This window comes from Neopsephotus bourkii, unplaced genomic scaffold (genome assembly GCF_033783945.1).
Source record: "Neopsephotus bourkii isolate Nb327-2 ecotype Australia unplaced genomic scaffold, CSIRO-AGI_Nbou_v1 NB_1189, whole genome shotgun sequence".
Taxonomy (NCBI): domain Eukaryota; kingdom Metazoa; phylum Chordata; class Aves; order Psittaciformes; family Psittacidae; genus Neopsephotus; species Neopsephotus bourkii.
This window is the reverse complement of record NW_026901674.1, coordinates 2,623,549-2,640,203: the sequence shown is the minus strand read 5'-3', so window position 1 is coordinate 2,640,203 and position 16,655 is coordinate 2,623,549. Positions and strand designations below refer to the sequence as shown.

General features: G+C 43.9%; 1 protein-coding gene across 12 annotated transcripts in view; it reads right to left on the bottom strand.

Moving 5' to 3' along the window:
- Positions 1-16,655, bottom strand: part of FGFR2 (fibroblast growth factor receptor 2) — an 86,137-nt gene that overhangs the window by 56,079 nt on the left and 13,403 nt on the right. For 5 of the 12 annotated variants that reach the window (XM_061364170.1, XM_061364160.1, XM_061364158.1 and 2 more), the window contains exons 3-5: positions 9,607-9,873; positions 8,808-8,882; positions 1,348-1,517 (exon numbers count right to left, since the gene is read on the bottom strand). In XM_061364170.1, coding sequence (XP_061220154.1) covers positions 1,348-1,517; positions 8,808-8,882; positions 9,607-9,873 — 512 coding nt within the window. The remainder of the gene's footprint in view (positions 1-1,347; positions 1,518-8,807; positions 8,883-9,606; positions 9,874-16,655) is intronic. The other 7 variants (XM_061364168.1, XM_061364166.1, XM_061364169.1 and 4 more) reach the window with 2 other exon arrangements.

Genomic DNA, 16,655 nt, shown 5'->3' with positions numbered 1-16,655 from the left:
TAACACTCCGCAGCGTTATGAAAGGCAGAAGGTGTTGCCAGGTGTACACTCATAAGCAACAGTAATTTATGGTGTAAGCAAACATAGATGGAAAAGTCTACTTAGATAATTAGTGTTCATGCAGGGAGATTTTCTGGGCTTCGCTCTGTGCTAACACAAATGTTGGAAAAATTGACACTTTCTACAGTAAACCCAGCTAGAGAGGAAAGGAGGCTGCAGCTTCTCCTCCTCTGCACTGGAAAACTTGGGGTTTTTGTACCAAGCAGGATCCAAGTCAACAGCACACGAAGAAATATACACCCTGGCTCCATCAGGGCATCGCAAAATGTGGCACCCCAAAGATACTGCAGTTACTGGGGTAAGGCAGCAGTGAGGTACCCCAAGACTCAGTCGTGAGCTTACTATGCCATCTGGACAAAGTCAGTCAACTTCTGCCTTAATTAGCATTAGAAATTGCTCTGAACAAGTTCTAGGTTGGGGCTTGCAGCGTGACACAAAGTGACTAACTCATCAACTTCTCAACTTTGGAGAGACGTTCCGAGGTGCGGGTATGTGAGGAAGCCACTGGCAGAAGCTCCACAGAAGGAGTTAAGGTAACCCAGAAATGCAGGGCAGGATGGCAAGGGTAGTGCTTGAACAGCAATTTGGCATCAAAGTCACACACTCCCATTCCATGCGAGGAGTGGGATAAGATGACCGAATCCTGACTTCTGACCTGACCTAGGCAGATATCAGGGGGTTAAAGGTCCATGCACTAACCCACAGAGCGAGATGGCCTCCCTAAACCACTCTCTTAATCAGTAACCACTAATTTAGAATGAAACATCTAATCTAAGCTGCTTAAAATTCAAACAAACCCTTGTTAAAGTAATTGCTGTTACTTTCCCCTCAAATTCTGCTTCCCATTTCAGTTTCACAGACCATAAACTCTACAGAAAATAATAACTTCTGACTTACTACCCTTCCTTTATTAAACTGTTTACTATCATCAGTGTGGATGGCCACGTTTTTAACAAAGCAGTCAAACATGAACAGAGCAAAATAGTCTTACTCCACTTTGCAAAGTCAGTCTTTGGCTTTCCAAATAAGTCTCTCTATATGATTCTTAGCTGCACTGCTATGTCAGAAGCCTGATTTTAACAAAAGTTATATATAGAGAGAGAATTAATGCTCAGTAACTGCCAAAGAAACCACCCACCCGTCCCCAGAAGAAAACAATTACTCTTTTTTTTTTGCTTCTACATTTGATCCAAGTTTTCTGGTGACTTCAAGTTCAGTTTTGGTTTTGTTTTTTATCACAGCCTTGGTCAATAAGAGAAATTGCGAAACTCCATTGTGAGTTCTTACCTTATATCCACCAATGCGATGCTCTTGTTTAAACTCTTTCCCATTTTTCAGCCATCGCATGGTCGGTGTTGGGTTTCCCATCGCCGGACAACGAAACTTGACGGTGTTTGCCGCTGGCACCGCATGAAGTCTTTTCTCCATTTTGTCCGTATGTGTCCAGTAGGGTGCCCCTGTTGCAAGGAAATACACACAGAAACATCAGTACTTGGAAACCGAGCTCCCTTTCCAGCCCCTTCCATAAGGACATAAAGAGTTGCACATCCTAGTTTTAAACATGGTTTGAGTACATGACTGGAAGCCATATGCTGCAAGTGGACCAGTTTTGCAAATGGCTCAGTCTGCAGCTTTGAATATATCATTTATGATGAAATCCCAATAATTAACCACATTGGTTTGTGTGTGTCAAGTAAGACAGAGGGACTGAGTTTTCAGTGACTCAAACGATGAGACACTTGACTTCACGTTGAGTTACTGCGAGTGCTCAGCAAACTTGGAATTCTTTGACTTCAGCTGCAAAGCCAGACAGACCAAGTCAGAAGAGCTGTTGGAAGCATCAGCCTTAACCTCTCTCCATCTGTTAGAAGGCAGATAAACATAGCTACCTGCCTGGCAGCATGCTAAAGCTTACACTGTACGATGGCAAGGTGAACTGTGTTGTTACTGTCACAGAAACTACTGAAATATATTTACAAATGGAATGCATTTCTGAAATGTTAACCAAGGAGGAAGAAAATGAGCACACGTGGATCAGGAATACTCAGTAACAGCATCTATCATTTTGCCGGGATTTCCCACTCTCATGAGCCTGTCAAAGCCCAAATTGAACAAGACCAACACCAAGGCACAAAATGCATACTTCTCTCAGCCTACATTTACTGAAATGATCACTTTTAATAGTGCGGCAAGGCTCTCCTGGCTCACTCACTCACTCCCTCCTTGCCATGCCCTGGCCCTGTGTGTGCCCACACAAGGAGCCTAAGGAGTACATGGAAAAAAAACCCTTTCAACCAAGTTCTCAATCACTTGTCCTGTACCAGCACAGGAAACACAGGAGAGCAAAACATACAACTACCCATCTCGTTTAACCCCCTAAGAAGCAAATCTTGGTAGATACACCCATATACAAGGTTATCCCATGCTCTGGATCTATGCACCACTTGGGCTACATTGCACAGTGTTCATGGCATTGCTTCAGTTGTCTCACCATAACAGGTATTTTTAAAAGTTAAAGATTCAGGATCTGTTTAATAGTAGGAAACATTAATTTCTTTTACAATGGAGTTTTCCTGAAGCAAATCAGATTAGTGTGGAATTTTTAGGACTAGAGGGGTCCAGAAAAATAACTCCATTTCTCTCAGCCCTGTTTCATTTCCTTCATTAGCAGCCTAACACTCCACTATAAATAAACTCTTCCGTTCCTCAAATATTTATAGCAGCTCTTACAATCAGTGCAAACTCAGAAATCCTGCTACCCCCCTCTCTAAATAAAAATACAGCTGGATAGAAAATACAGGAATAAACCCTTTAACAACGTCTCGGTATAAAGGGAACATTCTAAAAGCAAGTCTTATAATGATCCTAAGAACGATAAGAGGGTTGGGCATTTCCCCCCCCTCCCCAAGTGGCAATTAGTGTTAAAATTAATGAAGTAGAAAAGCAAAGCAAATTTGTGCATGTAATCAAAGTAGAAAATCCGGTAACTATTGAAAACTTAACTGCAATACTACGAACTTGTTACACAGACTGAAGTGAATTAGGGATGCAAGGAAAATCACTGTTAATATTATTTGCTAAAACCAGGATCACATTAAAACAACAGAAGACTTTAAACAAAGCCAACCAAAGGAATTAGCTACCACACGCAAAGACCTAATTACATTACAAGTATACCAGGAAAAGGGGGAATTACATGTTGGTACCGATATAGTAGAAGGATTATTTTCTCTGGACTGCTAAAACTCTTGCACAAGGCAATGCAAGGTGACCACTACTGTGCCCTATCCACAACTCCCACAAAGCCAAAGTAAACTGTGGCAGGTCAAAGCCAATCAACCACCCAAACCAGTTATATTGGTACCTCAGACAGAGCAGAGCGCCCAGATTTCACCCGAAAAAGACAACGCTGACCCAGCAGTTTCTCAGCCAGCATGGTCACTTCTCATCACATCTGTCACACACACTCCCTCCCACATGTATAGAGCATAAAGGGCCTGGGTACAGTCACTGGCAAGCACAGCCTCTGAAGCACATGTTCCACAGCTCACCCATGGTGATGCTGTTCTGCAGGATGGACCAAGCTCTGGAGAAGCTTGCAACATGGCATCAGAGTTGGTCAGGATCCAGCTACCAACAGTTCCCCAAACCAGGCTGCTTCGTGTAGCCAGGTTTCTGCTGCATTATAGTGCAGCTCATCCTTGGGTTTTCTTGTATATAACCCTCTTCATCAACCCTCACCCTCTAAAAAACTGCTCCTGGAAGAGAAGTGCTCCAGTAAGAGTCATATATGACAAATGCACAAGGAGAAAAAACTTTGCTCTCTGGAAGAGGTGGGAGCAGAGAAGAAGCCAGGAGGATGCAGGCAAGAACAAAGAGAAGCAGCTCAGTTCTGTGCCAGGGAGAGAAGGGGAAAGGAAACTCCCCGGGCTGAAACGACTCTGCTTGGAAAGCTTCCCCTCACACAATCCTCAGCATAATCCGCAATGCTCCCGAATTACAGGGGAGCTTGGAGAAGAACATGCGGACATCACATGTTGAAAACGCTTCAAGACATCCTACCATTTCTCACTAGGTAGTAGCAACGTGTATTGGCAGCTCCTCAGTGTGTTTGAAAAGAGAAAAAGGCAGCAACATCCACAAACCATAACACTCACCCTCATTTTGTGCCTTCATACAGTGATTAACGCACAGCATTTCTCTTTATAGATTAAATTAGCATAACCTAAAGGCGCCTTTTACTGCTTTTATTTGTCCTGAGAGGAAAAACATCCAGATTCACTAAAACCAATAACGAACATAGTTAATAATGATAGATCATTAATAGATTATTAGGTAATAGATTAATAGATAATAGTGCCAGCTTCTCTCACAGACAGCGCCCACCTCATCCCAGCTTTGCTAACAGGACAGGTGGAAATAGGTAGCACCACTGTCAAGACAAGTTCACAGTTACACCAGTGCAGGCTCCAGCCCATAGCAGTAACAAGCAGCAGGGGAACGGGTGGGAATTCCTGATTGCCTTTGGAGCTCTCATTAGTGGAGAAAATATCCTGCTGACCCACACTGCACTCCACTGCAAATACATTATATCTAATCAGGCAAATCTCCTGCATGTGAAATTGAAATCAGGCTGCCCAGGGGACTGCTTCACTTCAGGACTCTTTAATTTTCACTTGGACTTATCTGATACAAAGGAATACTAAAGCAGGCAGCTCCAAGCCTGCCCTACGAGCTCCTTGACCAGGCAATAGCACACCTGAAATGACCACACCAACCCCCTCCAAAGGTTTTAAGTCCAGTTGTATCTGACCTTTAATTAAAACACACTTCTAGGCAACATCCTAGTTTGCTGCTCCCTTGAGTGGGTTTCCACTCTAAAGGATTTGATGAATTTGAACCTTGTTTCATCCTTTCTGAGTCTTTAAGGCATGAAAAGAACAGCATGTGGATTGCATTTAGATACTTTTTGTTCTTGGTGCCAATTTACCATTGCTTGGCCCAGGAGAAATTGTTTAAAGGGCGATAAGGAAAAAGAGTCCTAAAGCTTCCAGTCGCCTGACTAGAATTTAAGGCAGAATAGCAGGATCTCCAGGGCTATCCAGGGGTCTCTGGGATAAATCACTGTTGGTGCATCTCAATGGACCACATCATGAGCCGTTGCCTTGCCAGCACAAAGTCAAGGTTATAGAAATCCCTTAAATTAGGGCTACCTTTTAACAAGATAAGGCAACAAGTATCAAGGTATTGTGCTCCACTGCTACCAGTAGGAACTGACGATGAGCAGCCCTTAGCTTTGCAAAAACCAAGTCCCAGATCAAGGTCCTTGGAGGTGGCCCTCCAAAACCAAGCTAAGTCCCCTCTTTAGGGCAACAAAGGGGAAAAACTGAGTTGCCAACAAACCCGTTTTTGTGGAAAGAGAAGACTATTTTGCAGTGGAACCAACCCTGCACCTTCCCCACAAGCACTAATCCCTTCAACAAAAGCTGGAAGTAATAAAAAGCTATTCAGGATGCAGTCTGGAACAAATCTACCACAGTGCTTTTTCAGACAGTTAAAGTATCTGTCAAGCTAAAAGGACACCAAACGCAGAGTGAAATCTGCTATGCATGCCTTTTGCTTATAAATACACACAGGGCAAATGGTCAAATGCACATGTGTACACACAAGTGCCCTCGTCTCCTGAGGATGAATTGCCCCTCACAGCTACCGAGCCACTTACAGCCTCCACTGACTTCAAGGGCAGTTGTATTTTCTGGGCAGCCTTGAAAATGACACTAGATCTCCTCCATAGCCTCTCTGCTTGTATTGGAAAACCTTGGTCTCTGAAAGACATATCTGCAACTGAGGCAAATTAAAAAAGCTTAAAGGAATACTTACCCTCGTAAATGAAACAGCTCTAAAAAGGTTTGCTTTAAATATGCAGGAATGAGAATGCCAAGGTTCAGTTTCCTGTGGAAGGCACTACAGCCATTTCCTGCCTCATCACATCATAATTAACATGCCAGGACAGCTGGACTTTATCAGAATTGTTTCATCAAAAAGCAACAACCTTTGAAGACTATGGCCTTTTGTTTCCATCAGTAGAGGCATAACCGGGCCAATTTCCATTGCTTATCCTTAATGATCGCAGCTGTAATTTGTATGTAAATTATCAGCGAAATCGGTTTAGATCTGCAAAGCTCAAACCATGGCTCAGGAAACACTTAAAGTCTTCTTCTCTTACAGAGCAGCAACCAGGGGCTCTTGGGAGATCGTGGACTTCCCCTCACGTAGGCAGGAGAATATGGTACGGGGCATTTGAGCATTACACAACACTGCCTGCCCCATGGCATGCTCATGGTGGACCTTCTGCTACCCCTGAACTCCTTACTTGCCTTTCAATCTTTCACCACAGTGTCTTAAATGAGATGTGGCCTTCTGGACACAATATAAAGCCTAGAAGAGGAGCACTGATGGGAAGGAACTCTTAGAAGATGCTAGATGCACAAACTTCAGTGGTTTGCGAAAGCACCACACCAAGTCCCACCCCTAACTTTCATACAGCTCCAATCTTGCCAAATCACAACCCTCTTTCAGCAACGCTGCTTTAATCCAGCCGAGTTACTGTGATGCAACTTTTCATTGAAAGCAGACTACTTGCAGGGATGTGGTGCCACGCTTATTCTGGTTCCAGCTCTTCCCATCGAGCTCTCAAGACATCAGGAGGAAGGCTGTGCTGCTCCCTGCACCCATCTGCAGCTTGCGAGAAGGCGCAGCAGCTTGTGGGCACCTTGTAAAAAGCCATCGCATGAGGATTTGTTTGTGCAACGCTCTGGTCGGGAGCAGTCTGTCTTCTTGATGTTTCCTCCCTTCTGCACTGCAAGAGCTTGCACTCTTCCTGCCACCTGACACGCTTGTGCACGCACACTCTAGAGGCATCTTTCACTTTGAGCAGGGAAAGTGTGACTGACCCCTGCAGAAGCACACACCCCATCCCCAGCAGATGGAAATCCTCAGTGGCCTTTCACCAGCTCCTGAACCAAGATTGATTAACCATAGCTTACAATGACACCTCGTAATACAAGACTGTCACTAGTGTTACACAAGACACCGCTGCCCAGAGAAGCTGATGCTGCCCCAGTGCTCAAGGCCAGGCTGGATGAGGCTTGAACCACTGTGGTCTAGTGGAAGGTGTCCCTGCCCATGGCAGGGGTTGGATGAGCTTTAAGGTCCCTTCCAACACAAACCATTTTATAACTCTATGACCACTGGGTACTTCTCCCTGTTGCACAACTGTCTTATAAAGCATAGCTGCCTTGAGATCAGGTCCTTTTCATTTTTGTCTCTTCCAAAAGGCATTTGTGATCACAATGAACCACCAAAGCATCAGCACAGATTAGAAGCACAATGGTCTTTGCTAACACACCGAAAACATTGCAAGTCCTTTTCTGACCAACACCAAAAAAGCTCTAAAGTGATAACAGACATAGGGATGTCTCCTAAAAGGAATTCCTACCCACAAGTCCTTTCCAGGGGAACACTAACATTGCCTGGACTGCTGGGTTTTGCTTAGACAACTCCTTTTAAAAGCAGTGTCCCTTTCCCAAACTCCCCAATTATCTTTGCCACCGCATTCTTTGTCAGAGCAGCCTCCAGCTGCCTAATCTCAGCCACTTCAAGCTGCACCTGTGAATCAGGCCGGGTTAATCACACTAACAGATGGCAGGGGCCAAACAGGCAGCTAACAACTTATATCATTTTAAATAGCATCTAATGTTTCACAGCTTCAGACCAGGGGCAGTCATATATAACAGTAACTAACTAGGGGAGCTCAAGACAGGCTTGTACTTTATCATGCTTCAAGCATACAGTAGAGCTGCCAGCTACTAATCAGGCTGACGAGTAAACATACTACCTGGCTACTGTGTTTGTTAACTAGCTGACATCTCCCATGAAGGATTTCTGTGTTCTGCATGTTATTGACTTTACAAAGCACAGGCGATAGCAAACTACCAGTCACTGAGGGGATTTTGCAGCAGCACATAGGGGCATAAGGAACCAATATGAATCTTACCGTCTTTTTTTTCTCTCCTTAGCAACTGTTCTATTTAGAGCCTATTAATAGCTTTCCAAATTCTCCAAAGGGACTGAAGTTTAACATTCAGATAGGTTTAAGACTCTTTTAGCCCATTTTCATCACACATAAGTAACACAAAATGTGGGTTTAGTGCTGGATTGCTTTCTATGCCACAAACCTTGAGGTCCTTTGCAGACAAAAGAACCTCATTGTCTCCAAACTCATTCTCCCAGGGGAGATTTCTGCCGAGATTAAGGATTGAAGGATTTGCCTCATTACAACTTAATTTTTAAAGTTTCCATACCATCTTTTAACAAAGTGAGCCGGATCTTTGGTTCTTCTGTTACATTTCAGCTTAGGTTGAGGGGAAGTTAGTTCATCTGCGAGAGTCTAAACCAGACAAAGACTGAGCTTCAGTGCAGGAAGAAAGGAAACCACAGAAACGCTAGCAAGAAAGGAGACAGAAAGTACAGACCAGTAAAGTTTAGGAGAATATTAGTTTATTTCTCTTTTTCTTTTCCAAGATACGAATTATGTGAAACAGAAAACGGAGAAGGACAAAGAAACCGCTATTTGACAGCCCATGCAGTGAACAATCAGGAAGCTCTGAAGGCAGGAGCACGAAAGACAGGACATTATTTTCCACGTGGATCTTGCTAGTGACTTCTGGCAGTTGGCTGCTACTTACTCATCTGGTTGCTGTCATTCACAAAGTCCTCAGACCCATCGTTGTCATCTTCATCGTCCCCAGAGGAAAGAGCATCTGCACATTAAAAATAATCAAGTCTTTAAACCAGCCTATTTTTTTACAGACAAATAAACCATTATGATACATTTTAGGATTATCTATCAGGAGAACAGAAGTTACATCGTGCAGAAGCTACAGAAAAAGAAAATCCAGCCACAAAATGTGTGTTATTCTCACAAAATTCTAACAAGACTAGGTAATAATCCTGAAATGCTGCAAAGTTTCCATAGGTATCTTGCTGACTCCAAAAATCTCTACTTTTAATTCTTATTTTTCTTAAGGACATGCAGTTGAACAGAACTAAGGGTCTCCAGAATTATTTATCCTTAAAGGATGTAGGACACCCCTTTTCCTCTTCTGATGGGGGTGGGACGGGACCTTGTATTCATTCTACTGGCATTATCATCACCACAACTCTGTACAATTTGATCGTGTCATAGTGGCATAAAACAGAGAGCTATTCAGCACATTCTGATCATAGATTCATGGTATGGTTTGGGTTGGAAGGGACCTTAAAAGATCATCTAGTTCCAACACCCCCACTATAGATCCTGTGAAATAAAAGGAGTATATACAGAGTCTATCTCACAGTCAGGACAAGGAGGAAAATACCTAAATAACTAGAGAACCCAGCTCAGCTTGCTGTGCCCGAGTGAGCTGTTTCACATTATAGCATAACGTGTCCTTATATCACATTTTACAGCGTCCACATGCAAAAACCTATGTTTAACTCACTCACCTGTAACATTTACAATGAAGTACAGAGTATCACTGTCTAGGGTCCTAACAGCAGTGCAAGCATAGAGGCCCGAATCTCTGGGTGTAGCATCCTTAATTTGTAAGTACTCCCCAATAATCACTGTCCTATTGTCGGGCCCCAGAGGGACCCCATCCTTAGTCCAACTGATCATGACGGCGTCTCTCAATTGACAGCGCAACTCAAGCGGCTCTCCTGGAAGTGCTGAGTATACATCTGGCTGAGAGATTTGGTATTTGGTTGGCGGCTCTGCGAAGGTGGGAGGAAAGGAGGAAAAGAAGAGAAAGGAAAGGAGAGAATTTCCAACACAAGTCAGTGAAGGCCCTTGTCATCCACAGAAATCAAGTTATGTTAAACAAAAAACTTCCATCCAAATCAGCCCATCAACCTGCCTTGTAAAACTGAACCACTCACAGGTATGGAATAGGCTTCATTGTCGAGAAGTTAACCACAAGCAAAGCTCATTCCCGTTTGATCAGTGCCTCGACATGTGCCTTGTCCCGCGTGCCACGCAAAGGCGCAACCCTTCTCACTAGCCACTGTGAGCATCTCCAGGGAGATGAGCGCTGCTGAACCTGGGGCTTTGAGGAATTTGGAGGAGGGAGGAGGTGGTCAAGAAGCAGATTCATGTTTATATCTTAACGTTTGGGTCTGTGATTCAAATTAAAACTTAACCTTTCCCCATCTGATTTTGTAAGTTTGTTGTTTTCTTTTTCAACCTGAAAAGAGCTGTGTTGGAAGAAAAGAATGCCTAAGCCCCCCCCCCCCCACTAACCTAATAAACATCATTTCTTATACACAGCATATATGATGCCCTTTATTTTATTCCCTGCAGCCTTCCCAAAGTCTCTGCTTTTGCCTTCTACACCATCAGCTCTGTTCCCAGTGACAACAACTTTTTCCTTTAATCATGCTTCATTTCTGATTTCACGTCCTCTCCTGAGCAGGATACAAGAGAAACCCAGGAACACAAGCAAAGCATGTCACAGTGTACACAGAAGTTCAGAACAAAATGGCTCATCCACCATCCCTTTTATAACCAAATAACAAGAAGAATGTCAAACCACAGTCTTTTTCCAAAAAAACATCCTTGGAAAACTACATCTGCCTATAGTTACTAGAGCTTTATCACCCCTTTTTCCAAGGCTGGCTCTCAGAGGGAGGGAGAGAATCACAGCCCCAGACACTTGGGACCATCTCCACAGCGGGATGCTCCAGATATAGGTACTGCTGTTGTGACTGGTTTCTCCCTACAACCACAGTATCCCCCTCCCACGACCCTCTGGGCCTCACCAAGGAACAGTAAATAGAGGAAAGAAGCATGAAACCATCTTCTGTTTGCTCCTGAGGAGGGTCACATCGCACAGGCAGCTGCTCACCAGCACACATCCTTCTTCCCATGCAGGCACCACTGTGTGCATGTATAAATATACACACACTTTTCTGTTTGTCTGGGAGTCTGAGGGAGAATTAAAGTAGGTGACTCTTCAGTGCAAACCCTTGAGACTAAGAATACTGAAACCCTGAAAGCTGTGTGCCCTGTCCTTAGGACATGGTGTTGGTCATATCACTTCCAACAGAGAACTCCGAAACAAGCATCACATCTGAGCTAGCCTGTGGACATGAGTCTGGAAATGCCAAAGCTCTGTCAGTACTTTAGTTTTGGGTAGCCCTGTAAGGAGCATGGAAGTTGGACTCAATCATCCTTATGGGTCCCTTCCAACTTGAGATAGCCTGTGATTCTGTAAGTACCAGAAGTGGCCACCTCACTGGGACACTCATGCATTTAAATACTGGGTTAAACTGACATGCCTGAACGTGCCAGATTTCTTCTCCCACTCATCCTGGAATTATGTCATTTCAAGGAGTTCAGTGGGAGTTTGACTGAGTGAAAACAGATCCAGGGATGTGCCCTTGCAAAACAAGCAGCTTCTCCTTTTTCTCTAGGGGAAACATGCTTTCTTAAACAACAGATTTGACATATGCATCACACCAAGATGGTGACCAGAAGTACATAAAACCATCTAAACAAAACCAATTACGGAGATCATAAAGATTCTTTCTTGGATTTAGGTTTTATAAGAAGATCTCTAAACTTTCTAGCGTGCAAAGTTCCATCCCAAAGTCTAGGACAAACTCCAATACAGCTTTACACTCCTTATAAACTAATTCAGTCTTGCTGATACAGTCACAAAGCCACAGATCTGCAATGCAGGTGCTTCACTGAGTACTACACTATGCTGTTAGGAACCTAAGCATGGGTTCCTTTCTGCATGTATTTTGTAACAGTAAGGAGTATGGTTGAGTCTGCTTGAGATTTTATTTTAAATTAAGATTCCTCTGCCAAATTAAAGCAAAAAGGAGAAAGGAGGGAGCTGAAGCCAACCAGTTAAATTACTTTGAAGTTTTTAAGACTCTTTGTAACGCTCTACCTGCAAAGCAAATTTCTTTAAAGGAGTTTGCCCTGTGCCAACAATGTCCTGGAGTCTGAAAATGTCTTTGTTTAACCTTTGTAAAACTCCACCATGGGTGAACATAACTCAACACTCCTTTAAGTGCAGTAGAGGCTTTTGCCAAAGAGGGCCAGGAAACTCACGGGATGCTCACATAAGGTTGCTGCATCCTCCTGGGCAAATCAGTTGTTCCCATACAATTAGAAGCTAATTTTTTACCTCCCATCCTTGATTCCATCTCTTTCAAAACTACTATCCCCAAATGTACATTGAGTCTTTCAAACAAATGCAAATCCCAACTCAAGAGCAGTAATTTAGTTCAAAATGACAAAGAAAAAATGCCTTTGCCACAGAAAATTACTAGCATACTGAAGTTTCCAATAGGTATTAGCATTTGGTAAGTATTATCCTCCTCCATTTCTTTCTCTCTAGAGTATCAGGGAAGACACAGCAAAGTGTTGTCATGAAATAATGAAGTCATGTTTGGAAATAGTGAGTTATTTCAGGTAAGCCTTTGTGTTGCCAAACTAGAATGTAGCAGCACTTAAGACTGTCACTTTTTATAATGTTTGCCTATAAACTCTTTCCAGTGTGGGTTTGAAATGGTGCCCAAAAGCAAACAGAGAACAGGTGGGATTCGGAGGCATGAGTCCGCCCATCAGCTTCAATGCAAAAATCAACCAGTCTAAACTGCTAAAACACTCCCAGCAGCACATAAACAACCTATGTGCAGAGTTAATTCTCATTCCAGGACACTGCACAAGCGTTTTTACGCTGGTCAGAAAATTAGGGCCAAGTTTTGAACGTGCATGCTGTAGCATCAAATCTATGGCTTCCCTAAGGCTGACATTAGGATTCTTCTCCTTACATCCCCATCTTTTGAGCATAACAGGGAAATAAGGCTGCAGGTTTGCTCGGCTCTCATTTGTATCCATCCTTCAGTGTTCTCAGCAGCAGCATCCTGAGTTTTCCCCCTAGTGAAAATAGCTAGATGGGAGAAGGAGCAGATAGCCCTGAAGAGCACACAGGACAAAGCAAGGTTTGATGATCTAATATCAAACACATGCTCCTCCAGCTCTCTCCAAAGCTTTGCCTTGAAACTGCATCCTTCAGTCATCACCACAAGCCTGTAAAGCAGCCCTTCCCTGGGAGAGTTCTACAGAGCTGGGGGAAGGCAGCATGGGATACATAGAATGCTGGAATGATTCAGGTTGGAAGGAGCCTTAAAGCTCACCCAGTTCCAACCCCTGCCACGGGCAGGGACCCCTTCCACTAGAGCACCTTGCTCCAAGCCCCTGTGTCCAACCTGGCCTTGAACACTGCCAGGGATGGGGCAGCCACAGCTTCTCTGGGCACCCTGTGCCAGCGCCTCAGCACCCTCACAGGGAAGAGCTTCTGCCTAAGAGCTCAGCTCAGTCTCCCCTCGGGCAGGTTCAAGCCATTCCCCTTGGCCTGTCCCTACAGGCCCCTGTCCCAAGCCCCTCTCCAGGTTTCCTGCAGCCCCTTTAGGCACTGGAGCTGCTCTAAGGTCTCCCCTTCAGGAGCCTTCTCTTCTCCAGGCTGAAGAAGGAATTCCTTTCTAAGAAAGTTCTGCAAATCCTACAACTGTGGCATAGTTCCTACTGCAGAGGTGCATTACCTGATGTGCACAGCACCTGCCTATCACCCCTCAAAAAGCAAACAAGCCACAAAGGCACGTGCAAGATTTCTGATGATGCTCTCAAAACACTGGTGGACAAGGGAGACCATATTGGTTCTGCTATTGTCCTCTCCCAGCTACACCCTTATTTGTAATAGTGGTGCACAGAATGTGTTTAAACTTTATAGGTGGAGTTGTTGAACAATACCACCATGGAAAACCAAGCTGCTCTTAAATAAACAAGATGTGAACGTTTTCTTTGCCTGCTCATACAGTCTCACAGCATGGTTTATGCCGTCCAGCCATCAAATGGAGTAAATACTCTTTGTATAAAGACCACAATAGAGGGCTGGGGACATTCTGAATGCTCTACTTCAGTTTGTTATGAGATATGCAATTATATTCCAAATCATGTTTCTGTTCAAGATTCAGTCACTGAAACGAGAGATTTATACTTCCTTAGGTTTTAAGTTATTACTATTTGTCTCCATTTATTAAAATGTTAACAAAGAGCTGCTTATCTCAAGGCTCAAGGCATTTAGTTACTTAGTTACAGAGCCAAATAATTAAACAATCAGCTAATAGCTAACCCCAGCAAAGATTCTCACACAACTCTCCATAACACAAAAGCCTCAGTCCCCATCAAGCCACTTTCTCTTCAAAAGGCTTTAGTAAATAACTAAACACTCACCATAGCGTGCCCAGAAGGGTCAACAGAACTGACCTGTCACCAATCCAAGGGGTTCATTGCAAAACTGAATGTCCCCACAGGGAATGCCTGGCTGCCAACCACTACCACTCCTCCTGCTTCTCCTACCCTTGTCTCCTGATTTTCCTGCCATTGAGGAAAATCAAGAAAGACCACACTGGATGAGCAACACGGAATGGGGATGCCGAACCGTGCCTGAAGCAGAATAGCCATGGGCACCATGACTTTGGAAGTCAAATGCAAGCCTTTATGCTCTTCCTTGGAGGTAGCCTCTGCAGGATTGGGAAGCCCAGGTATCATCAGCCAGGCTTGCAACCTTCCCTCCTACCTCCCGGGTACAAACTGGTGGGCTTCTTCCTCAATTTAAGCTGGCTGGCTAACACTAAGAGTAGCTCCATGTCTCCTTCTGATGATGGATGATAAACTCAAAAGAAATGGCCAATGGTTTAAAAATGCAAAGAGTCATTCTTGGCCACGGTGACCATCACCCATGAGCCAACAGCAAACCAAAGCCACAAAGGCTAAGCACGTCTCCCTATACAAAGGGGGACAAAACAGTATTGGCAATTCATCCATCTGCTTCTCCAAAGTCACTGGATTCCTGCTGGCTTATTTGTACTGCGCTTCCGCCAGCTAGCTGCCAGCTATGCCCAGCTCTGCCTCTGCTAGGCATAATCAGGAAGCCTCTGTTCTGATAAAAACCTTTCCTTTCCAAACCACTACAGTTCCTGCTAGAACTGTAAAACATCAAAGTTAAAAAATATATATAAAAACATATAAAAATCCCTCATCACTGAACACCACTCCAAAGACCAGGAATCATTCTTCCTCCTCTACCATATAATGATGTAATGAAAAAGATTTAAGCCTTATAGCAAAACTTCATCAAACACAAAGCATCAAAGGGATATCCATGGTAGTTACAAACACTATGTGGCAGATTCTAAGTCTTCACAAGGCTTGAAACAAGCTCCCAAGATGTTCTGTTTGAAAGCAGTGACTCCATAAACCATTAAGCACTAAACTGTATGAAATAGAGATTTTTTTCCTGGCATCTTTTTTAACCCTGTTATCCTTATTCTATAGAGACCCAGTCATCTGATGGGTACAGGAGACAAAACCAGAGGAACAGGAAGAATACTTCTTCTCTGGAAGCAAATATTTGCAAAACTAAGTGTTGCCACATACATCCCCAAGACTCCAGAGCAAGTGTAGAGCTTCCAGCCGCACTGACCTGCTAAAGCGTGGACCTCCAACATCATGTCAACTCCTATTGAGTGTTACATATACTAAGATCATTAAAAAGAAGTGAATCTCCTCCAATTGAAACACTTGCCAATGTCATCATGGGTAAGGGAAAATGTTACACTACACTAACTTGTTTTCCTAAGCTCTAAAGACTTAGAAAAATAAATAATTCTGGTGAGCAGGCAGAGAGTTTCACCACTTGCAGGACCCCCTGGCCAAGGAAAAGAAAGCTCTGCATATGCACATAAAAGTCATCCCCATGTGATTATATCTATCTGCCTTGTGTAATGCTCTTTGGCAGATGAGCAGTTACAGAACTGCAACTCCTTGAGGTAGCTACCCCCAGGCAGCATTTAGTCCTGGCTACAGACACAAGGAAGAAGCCAGCTGAAGAGAGTGGTGGGAACAAACCTCCTGAGGTCCCCTGCTATGTCGGTGTGTTGGCTGATATGTGGTGAGTTGGGTACCCACCCTATGTTTGCAGCATGACTTTAATGGCAAAAGCATCTGGGTTGGTGTGTCTCACCCCGTAGTTAAAGGAAGACTCCTTCTCAAAAGACGAAGAAATTGTACTTGTCCAGGCTTCCTACAGAGATTAAAAATTCCTACAACTTGCAGCCTGCTTGCTCCTACCTGTCTTTATAGTTGTGATCTTTGAGTTATGGCTGCACAGCCACGCAATATGTGTCAAAAATGCCAAGTATCACATGCTCCTGGGCTTGGCCGTGTGCTTTATGCTTTTGGAAGCCAAGCCAGGGAAGACTCAGAGCATGCCAAGTTCAAAGTAAACAGTAGAGACCAGCAAGGCCACCTCCTGCTGCTGGGAACTGCCCTGCAATTTCTTCCTGTTTGTGCCCATTCTTCACAGCCTGCTCCTTACAGGATGAAGACTTCTTTATACAACAGTCACCGTAGGATTTATCTCCAGACTTGAGACAGAATAAGAAAGAGGAGAGCATCAGTATGCCTTCTGCTCAAAGAC